At 36.6% G+C, this 10,219-nt stretch overlaps 1 protein-coding gene across 1 annotated transcript in view; it reads right to left on the bottom strand.

Annotated features, from left to right (window-relative positions):
• Positions 1-1,321: 1,321 nt before the first annotated feature.
• fbxl17 (F-box and leucine-rich repeat protein 17) overlaps positions 1,322-10,219 on the bottom strand; it is a 255,864-nt gene continuing 246,966 nt past the window's right edge. The window contains exon 11 of the mRNA XM_032578944.1: positions 1,322-3,481. Within this exon, the coding sequence (XP_032434835.1) occupies positions 3,344-3,481 (138 nt within the window). The 3' untranslated portion in view covers positions 1,322-3,343. The remainder of the gene's footprint in view (positions 3,482-10,219) is intronic.

Raw genomic sequence — 10,219 nt, 5'->3', positions numbered from 1 at the left:
ACAATGTGAAGAGCCACCGTGGAAGAAACCCACTTTGTGTCCCGTTTGATGCTTTCTCCCACGTTTGATCATCTGACATGAAACAACACAAACACGTTGAACAGTAAAACAGGCACTTGAAAGGGACAATACTGCCAAAGACATGGGGACATATTGAGTGGCAGCTTGTTAGCTCTTTGAGGCCTTTGCTGTCTTGCTGGGCAGCAAGCTGATGTCTCCTCGCTTTGTCTCAGATGTGGAACTCCTGTGATCGTAAATAGTTCTGACCTTCAAAGTGTCCCTTAATAGAGATTCGGGGGCTCTGAAAAAAAAGTGCAATAAATGCAGCAGTATCTGTGAAAAACATCTTTACCTTAAAGAAATGGTGTGTCACTCTCTGGCTGTTCTGATAAGAGAAAAATAACATGCAGGTGCCCCTATTTACGTTTTACTTGAAAGCACGGATGAAATATTTTTTAAATGCAAGTTTGAACATAATTTGTATGATGCATAATTTGAAAAGCGCAATTAGTTCTGGCCTATGCTTTGGTACCAATGTACCCAAGTTTTTAAGAAAGTTAACATTTTAATAACTTACATTTTTGTTCCAGCATCCTGTGTTTTAATGTCCTTTTGAAGAGATCCCAGGTCAGAGTTCAACTGCTTAGAAATTAGAAAAACTAACAGCAAGTCTGCTGAGCTGCTGAAAACCTACATGAGCATATCACCCAATTAATCAGCTAACATTAAATAGTCATAATCAAAGCGTAACTCTAAAAAAAGAAGAAAAACAGCAGCAAATATCTGAAAAAAGAACGTATATCTGCTTGGCAAATAGTACCAAATTTAGGAGGTTCTTATGCTGTATTTTGGCTTACAGTATCTACAAAACTGTTCATACCTTGCACATTAGTTCACATTTTAGGTTCCAAAATCATATCCAAAGCTATGTTGTGCTTTTCATTGATGCTCTAGTAGGATAATCTGATGACAAATCAATAAATGGTGGAGTTGGTAGAAGGTGAGGCCCTTTTAAGCATCAACACAACAACTACTAAGTGGTCTAGACATTACACCCACCTTAATATTTTAAACTACTTTTGCTGCAGAAGGAAAACATGTTATTATATTACAGCTATTCATCATTTACATCTTTATCAGAATTTTTTTTGTCAAAAGCAAAAGCAGAGAATATTATTCCTATGTGTCATATCAAATAAACGTTGAAACAAACAAACGAAGCATCACAGATGACGACAACAGAAGCAGCAGTGTATTCTACTTTGTTTCTCAAAGTTGTCCTCCAGCTATAACACACATAAAAAAAAGGACAGAAGAAATCTTGAAGTTGTAGTGTTTTTATTTATTATTATGTAAATCCAGTCATTTATGGTTGCCTTCACAGATCAGAAATCAATCTTTTCAACACCTAGCAGAGGAGGAAGTGCCTACAGGGATTACAAAAAGAATAAAAAGATCAAAAACACAGCCAAAGGACAAGTCTTCCTTTGGGTAAAGTCAATAAATCCCAACAAGGTTAAAATGAGTCTGTTCTTAACTGTCTGTAATCTGTATGCGCCAGCAAAGTTTATACTTCAACTCAAACTTTCAGCTCATTAAGGTGTGCTCCCTGTGGGATGGTGTTTGGAGTCCAGAGTTGGTTCACACCTTACAAAAATACCCTGCTTTTTTTCCTTTGAACTGTGCAGCACTCAGTTTCTATTGAATGACAGAACTGTGATCAACTCTCATCCACTGATTTTCCACTGGTTTGTTATAATTTGCTCTACTAAGGCTTAGTAAACTGTTGGTCTCTCAACTTATGATTGAGATGTGAGGAGAAATCCCTTTCTAGTCTTTCCACCAGTCCACACTCACCCCTTGTCCTTCTTTGCATAATTGTTTGCAGCCCTAAAGCTTGTAACTGTAAGTCCTGTGAATTATAGAAACCCGGGGATCAGGTCTTTAAGAAGCAAACATAAATCACACAATAGGATTCTCATAAACGTGTGTTCAAAGAGTCGCGATCTATTTGTGCTGTGCAAACAGACAAGGTTACGACGCATTTGGCTAAATAAATGTAAATTGCTCACAGCATTACAGAGCTAATGCTAACAAGGATACAATCCAAACTAATAGTAGGCTAAATAAATTTCATTTAGTTTATATGAGATCAGATACGCTTTCATACCAACTCAGTAAGGAAACACTTCAGTAAAGTGAAATTCAAGTTGTTCATCTGAACAACAGTTTAACCTTTTCTGCATGTTATGTTCTAATAAAAGGACCCAGAACATTTGGGATTTTTTTTGTGTGAAAAAAGGCAATCTCTATTTCAAGCAAAGTTAAATTTGATGATGTGATGCTCAGTTATTATTAATATTTGCACTGCAGATAATGCAGCATGGAGTCCAAAGTCACATGGATCTCAGTTTCGTCTACACACCACTAGTACTTTGAAACAAAGATGAAAAACAGAAACATGCACGCTTAAACAACACACAACGGCATTCTCTTGGCTTGAGAGGAACTGTTTCTGCGCCGAGTCTTTCACTAAATCTTCTGTCTCTGACACCGGAGGCTCGTCAATGGTCCCAACAAATCCACAAAACATGTAATACTGCGCCGATGTCCAAAGAGAAGAAAACTATTGTCCAAATGGAGAGAAAAAAAAAATCCCCTCTGACAATTTCCTTACAAATGCCTCAAGTGCGGTCTGGAGCCGTGGCAGTTCAGGTTGACCTAAGTGGTCAGAAGACAAATATATTTCCTCCATGTGTTCTGCTTCCTCCTCAGGCAGCTCAGCAGAGCAGTGTGGAGGAAAGCGAACATCATGATGGGGTGACATGGAAAAGACCTCGACAAGAGTGGTTCCATCAGAGGAGGCAAACCTTTTTCTATTTTATCTTCAAATAAAATGACTGGTCTAACTATGGCTAAATTTCTGTTAGGTAAAAGTTCTTCCTTTTGTTCACTTATAGATATATTTTCAAAACTATTCAAAAAACTTGTACCCTCACATCTACTCTACAATCAAGATGATGCAAAAAATTCTAACAAAATTTGTTGTATTAACCTGTAGCGGGAAAACAAAAAATGATGTTTGTAAAACATTGTTTCAGACAACAACCTAAACGTAGTCAATGCATGAAGTCTTATTCATCGTTTGTAGAACAAACTAACAGAACTTTACCTTAAATGTTTATGACGGACTGATTTCGTTTCTGTCTCTGAGTGTGTCGCTACATGTTGACATGCATGACTGAAGGGTGAATGAGAAGCATGGCTGAGCTGCACTGACTTGTGCTTGTATGTATGTGAAGCTGTGTGTTTATGTGCGTGCATGCCTGCGATGCAGCGGCAGCTACGAAGAGTTTGACGTGTTGGGGCTCCAACCCATTTGATAAGCTCTCTCTAGGGTTCTCTTGCAGTCTTGCATCACTGTGCTGAAAACGATGTGAGGGTATTGAACCACCAGCCTCTCCACCGTCTCCTCGTTCACCTGTGAAACGTAAATATGTTGCATCACCAACAGTGTTGTGCGTGGTCACAGAAACTAGTTTAAATTGCAGTCAACATACATAAAACATACATACATTAGTTTTAACTTTATAGAATTTTGTAAAACGCTGTTGTCATTCACATATTTATGCAGTCAAAAGGCAAAAAACTGTGACTAACAAGTTGCCTACCAGGGCAATGTTTTAAATTACGATGGCATAGGATTGTAATCTTCTACATTTTTATATTTGTTTGTTCTTAAATGCCGAGTAGCTCATCAGTTCCCTCCTTTTAAGCTAAAATTTGGACAAGCTCAGTGGCTGAATCATCCAAGATCTGATGGCAGAAATAGGTCTGGCATTGAAGTCGAAGGAAAGAACTGAAAACTTTTGAATGGACAGTTTCAATCAGAAGCACCAAACTGACTCTATTCTCCCTTCAGCAGTTTTTTTTTCTGTGTCCCTGCAAAAGGCTGTAATTTTTTCACAAAGATATCTTTTTTTCCCTCCTCGTTAGGGAGAAGTTCATTATGAGCTCACGACTTGGGTCTTAAAAATAGCAAGAAACTTTTCAGATAGTACTATGCAATCTTGTTTTCACAGTGCTAATTAGAGAAACAAATGACTAATATATTTTTAGCTCAGAAAAAATTAAGGCAATTTTTGATCTAGGTCTACCTAATGCACATTTTTGAAAGCCATAATATAAACTAGTGTACTTTCTCTTTTAAACATGCTCATTTCGGCATTGCCTCTATAGTACTAGATGCTGAGTAGATACATTCCGAATGGGCCTGGGTCTCAGAAATTACTGAATTCTCGACTAATATACTGAACAGACAGTTCCTTGAGAGCGTGAAGTCTATGGACATGCTTATCCGCACACACAATTGGACTGTAGTGGCGGGTTTAGTACCAGAGGACAGCTGAGCTCACTGGGCTAATGAGGCCTTCATGTTCTCAGAGGACCAGAAAGACAAGTGGCTAATAGCCTCTCTTGCACATCTTTGCCAGTCTAACACTCTATCAGACCATCACTGAGAGCCAAGAGTGAGAGAGTCTGAAAAGCTGACAAAGAGCAGAGACAGAGTAACCCTGGAGACCTGAAGGGCTTAACTGCAACCCACCCAGAACCGGCCTCCCGCCCACCCGAGAGCATGATGCTTTCCAGTGGAAATGATGTATGCATACTTATATTAATGTTAAGGATACAGTCGACTGTTGCTGCCAAACAAGTGATAAAAGTATTTCACTTTTCCTACAGGATTTGTCCATTAGAGCATTTGGGTTTTTGGGCCATTTTGGTAAACTGCTTGTCATTTTCAAATTCTATTATTTTTTCCTTTCAGTGCAAACTACAAGCAGTGATGCTCTGCAGTTCCTTGGTAACTAGAAATATTGATAGAACAAAAAGAGAGTGGGGGTGAAACCAGATGAATCAAAGAAATAAGTGTTCTGGAGGAGACAGAACACTAATGTCTCTCGGGTCACAGAGAGAAAATGGAAACTCCAGGCTGAAAATAAAAGGCAACAATACACTTTCAGGCTTTCTCCTGATTGCCAAGAAACTTTACAGTGAGTTAAAAGTCAGGTGTCAACATAGAGCGCTGCACAGACTTTAGCAAGATGGTAGCGATGCCAGAAAAATAAAGTTAATTACATCCAAGCGGTTGAAAATTTTCTCACATGAAACTGTTTTGACTTTGTGATCTAAAAATCCTCAGTGAGAGCCAAAACTATTCTGCTTCACGAATCTTTTGAGTTGGCACAGAAGTGATGGGAAAAGATTGCCTTTTAAATGTAAAATAACACATTAACTCAAGAAAAGGTGCATTAAGTAGGTGAGTAAGATTCAAATTGGGAATATTCCACCAACAAGTTCAGAGCTCTGTTCAGCGATCCATTAGCTGAACCATTAATAATACAGTGTTTCAGGATATTGCTTTAAAGATTTCACATTATTTTGCTCAGCTAAAATGAATATCCTAACCGCCAGGCAGTTCTATAAAACAAATCATCACTGTTCCTCATGCAATGAAAAGATCAAACTCAACAAGTGGAGCACTCCTGCAGATAATATGAATGGGAGGGAAAAGAAAAAAAAAACAACTAAAAACCTCAGATATTTTGTCCTCGAGGTTTTAGTCATACAGGGCATGAAAACTGATATTACAATCAAAAGATGCCTGCAGTGTTCCAAATCTCTGTGTCCTTTTCTTTATGGGATTCTCTCACTGTGCTAAAAGTAAGTTACAGAAGGTGTTTTTCTGGGTACATTAAGCCTATTTTAATCCACCTGTGCTCATGCAAAATTTCATTGTGAACAGGAAATTAGTTTGGCATGAAATTAGCTTGGCATTTTTACCTCACTTGATGGGTCATGCCACAGTTTTTGTACTGACTTATAAACTGCAGAACAGTCCTAGGATTATAATATCAAACTCATTTAGAACTCCTTAGTCTGTAATAAATATTAGAAAATAATGTAAATAATATACATTCAGGCTCTTTTTGCAAGAAATATATCAGGTGATTTTTGTTGTTTAATGCAGCAGGACAGCATTGGGATGTTTCAGTGGGAACATTTGGAAACTACAACTAAGTCTATTTTCACCAAAAGAACAGAAGTAGCCATATGCATCTTTTACAATTAAGCCATGTTGTTGAAAGAGATTATACTGAATTTAGCTTTTTTCACCTGGTAGACTACTTACAGTGTGGGCTCTATGTAAGCAAAGGATTCAAAGCAGTAAGTAATTTATGTTGTTTAGATACACATTCATTGATTGGAACTTCTATCGTATTTGCAGAATTCGTTAGTTTGACTGCATGTTTTCCTTAATCCAGTCCCTCCAGTTTTTTGCAATCCTGTGATCACAGAAGTTCATACACGAAATCAACAGATCTCCATGTTTTTTATGATGAGGCATAATTCTGGGTTTATTGCAAATCTTTGGCAAATGTAGTCAAAAACTGGGTTTTAAGTGACTGTTAACGCCCACCTGCAGTTGACAGTATCTCTTATTGTTACTACACTGTTGCCTCTGCCTTTCCTGGTGTCAAGTTACAGTCTGATTATTGATTTGTGATTGATTTGGTTAGTAACAAAAATCAAGCTCATTAAGATCTTCAAATAATAAAAAATTCTCGGTGTCCAATTTGTCTGCTTGTTACTTTTTTCTCATCTTTTTTCCTTTAAATGTAGATTTTCAAAGGGGGTTAATGGGGGGAAAAAATGCTACAGTAGCGCCACAAAATCAATGACTTTGATTGCAAAGAAATTACAAAAACAATAGCAAAATCCTGGAGGGACTGCCTATTTATGTGCAGCCCTCATAGTGTTTATATACATTTAAGTCCAAATTTATGTATAGGACAAGTACATTTTGTTTTCACATAATGCTAATTTTATCAGAATGAACAGCCTCAGACAAGCTGCCTTTGAGATCCATCTGCCCATTCATAAATCACGAGATACTGACATCCCTCACATACCTCTGGGTTTTCAGAGAGCAGACCCTGCAGTATGACAGGAAAGAACTTCACATAAAATCTGTGTCTGAAGTCTCCCAGGAGAATTTACTTTAGAACAATAACGGCGGAACAACAGTGTGAAGCAATCCTGTTGTTGGCCGAGCAAATGCTTCAAATTTAAAATGTATGTCTCAGTTTCTTATTTTTGTCATTGGAAATTATTTCTGTGTATTGTTTCTGCTTCTAAATCCTGCAGCTGTCTAGTCGCACATTTCATCTATCCTCACTACATCAGTTGACAAAACCGGTCTGCCCCTTTACCAGTCAGCCAATGCAATGCTTTGACTACACTGCTTGGTGAGTCAGCAAAACAGACTTGAACCACTTCACCACATCTTTCCTTTTAAAAGATGGACAAGGCAATAAGGCACCTTAAGCCCGCCTGGAAATGTTTTCAAAATATGGGGAAAGAGAAGAAAAAAAAGACATTTAGGTCCCAAACAACAAAGTAAATCTTAAAGTATGTATTTTTTTCACTATTTTACTTATGTGCACAAAGGCTGATTAAAAAGGCATTTTCTCTCATGCAAGCGATATCTGTATAAGCACCTGAAACATGCTGCTTCTGTTTAGTAGAATCTAACAAGGGATTTTTGAACATGTCTCTCCATTCAAGAGCCTTTACCTATATAACATGTCTCATTTAGATTTCCCCTTATCTTCCCAGAAAAAAAAAAATTACATCATCTTTGCTATTGTTATCATTCAACTTTACTGTCTCATAGTTGTTGTAATTGGATGACACAAGAGGAACCATAAGTCATGGCTCAAGGAAAAATTAAGCAGCTCCAGTGTGTGCAGTTACAGTTTGTTAATTGGTTGAAAGGTTATCCTGCTCTTGTCTTGTGACACAATTTTCTTTAATGTTTCAAAATGAATAACTCTTACCATTGTCTACTTCAAACAAAGACACTGACTGCGGATAACTACTCCATGCAACCACTTTAAAGTTCAACATAATGATATCTATAAAATTTATTACAATGAAGTCTTTAATGAGGTCTAAATTAGAGGCAAGCACTTATTCTTTTTGTTCCACATAAACAAAAAGTAGGCATTTAACTCAACTCGTAAAAAAAAACAAAAAAACAAAGATGAAGAGGGAAGCAGATTAACAGAGGGCTTCAAACATAGCTGCTTTAGAGACAATAAGTTAAGTTTGTTTTGACATATGGGTGAGCCTCATTAACAAATAAAATGACAACTCCCTGATTGCCTTCATTGCATATTAGGCTACATTCCTGAACTGAGTATAGAACATCCCCCAGCTTGTTAATCAGGTCTTAATTACAATTAAAACAGATCTAAAGAATAGACCTGTCACACTGATGAGAAGCCATAACATTCATTAATGCTAATTTAGTGCAGCTTCACTTGCTGAGCAAACTTCACGCACACAACTCCAATCAAAATGCTGAATCATATGCTAATTGCTGGTTATGGGAATGCTAAATGTTTGAGCCAAAGCTGGATTGCTTTGATGGAAATCATGAGAAGAGTAGCAACTGTGGTGACCTCTGCTTTGTTGCTCCTAATCAGAATGCATAAAAACTTTTAGTTTGTGTTTATTTTTTTTTATGGTAATATTTAATTACAGCAACAGGCTTCAAATGAGTCAAATCAAATCTTCCTGATTCAATCATTATGCTGGGTGTGAAATTTTATTACTGCAGCAGAATAAAGAATTTCAATGGTTTGGCATCTAATTTAAACAATTTGTATCTGTTGTACAGGATACTTATATTTTAAATTACTGCCATAGTGAAAGTAATTAAATATTTTACATTTCCTACACTAAATCTTGACAAGTTTGTTGGTGCATTAAGAAATGTGTCACGAGTCTACGCATGAGAAAAAAAACTAAACATTTTGTGAAAGATTACGTCCTTTCATGTCTAAATTTAGTGTGTCCTTTATAATACACACTGATTATTCATTATTATTCAAGGCTGTTTGAAGTCCCCTAGGTAGTAATATAATTATTAGCTGACTTAATCAGAGAGTAGGTCAGGCTGACATCATTCTGAGTCTCTCCAAGCTTTTAGTGAGTGAATCTTCATTCGCATTGACAGAGGATCAGAAGAGGGTAGAATAAGATGAAGAAATATTTTTAATTGGTAATTTTTACGACATCTGAGTTGTGAGAAATTCAGTTTAAGTCCCTGCACACAAGGTGATAACTATAGCATGTTAGATTTGTGATGCTCACTTTGTGGAACCTTTGAACATATTTGCTAAAAATCCTGAAGGGGTTTTTGTTTTATTCTGGAGTCTTTAGGGATTCCAAGATGCATTTGGTAATCTCCAGATCAAAGTAAAAACACTTTGCTTCTTTAAATGTGAACCAGAATATATCAATAATTAAAAATTCATAAGACATAAAACATTTATTAATTTTTTGTAAACAATGAATATTATTTATTGTGACTTATTTGTTTTAGAACCACAAATAAATAGACTCTTTATGTTGTTCGACCTCTTCTCGTAACCATTATCTACAAGCAATGGATCATTATAAAACAATGGACTCCAAATTGTTTGGAGATGACTTTATAACCTTTCTCGAAATAAACATAATATTTTTTTTACTTCAAAGCACTCAGGGTTTTCCAGACAAGCAAACTAGGGGTCTTACACTTTCTGAAGAACAGTTTCAGAGTAAATTTTCTAAATGTTAGCTCATCAACAACAGCCAGTTATTTGCTTTTATTCCTAAGAAACCTATAAAGGCGTTTTTTTTGTTTGTTTTTTTCCCCCACTTTTCATTTCAGCTTTGATTTTTTTGAATAAATGATGACTTTGTGTCCTGATGTCTTTAATTAGAATATAGTGTTCATTGTGGATATAGCAGTAAAAAAGGTTAATGGGCAAGAAGCTCAATAACTAAATATTTTTTTTCTTTTCTAAAGAAACCCCTGTTGTAGAAAGTTTTCAAAGTAAGTCTCTGTAGTTTTCATCCTTTCAGCTCTAGCACTGTTATGTTATATATGCTTTGCATTGCTCTGTGGTATATTGAATGATATGTGATCATATCACCACACCTGGTCGGTATTTGGGGATTAGAGCTGATGTGAGATATGAAGGTCACACCAAATACCGAATCCAACTGGTTTATACAAAGGTGAGTTTTCTGGTTGCATTTGCACCCCTGAAACTGAAAAGTCATTTTCTTCCTAGAGAGCAAATTTGTTACTAGGCAAAAAGTT

This window comes from Xiphophorus hellerii, chromosome 12 (genome assembly GCF_003331165.1).
Source record: "Xiphophorus hellerii strain 12219 chromosome 12, Xiphophorus_hellerii-4.1, whole genome shotgun sequence".
In the NCBI taxonomy this organism is placed as follows: domain Eukaryota; kingdom Metazoa; phylum Chordata; class Actinopteri; order Cyprinodontiformes; family Poeciliidae; genus Xiphophorus; species Xiphophorus hellerii.
This window is presented reverse-complemented; position numbering and strand designations above follow the sequence as displayed.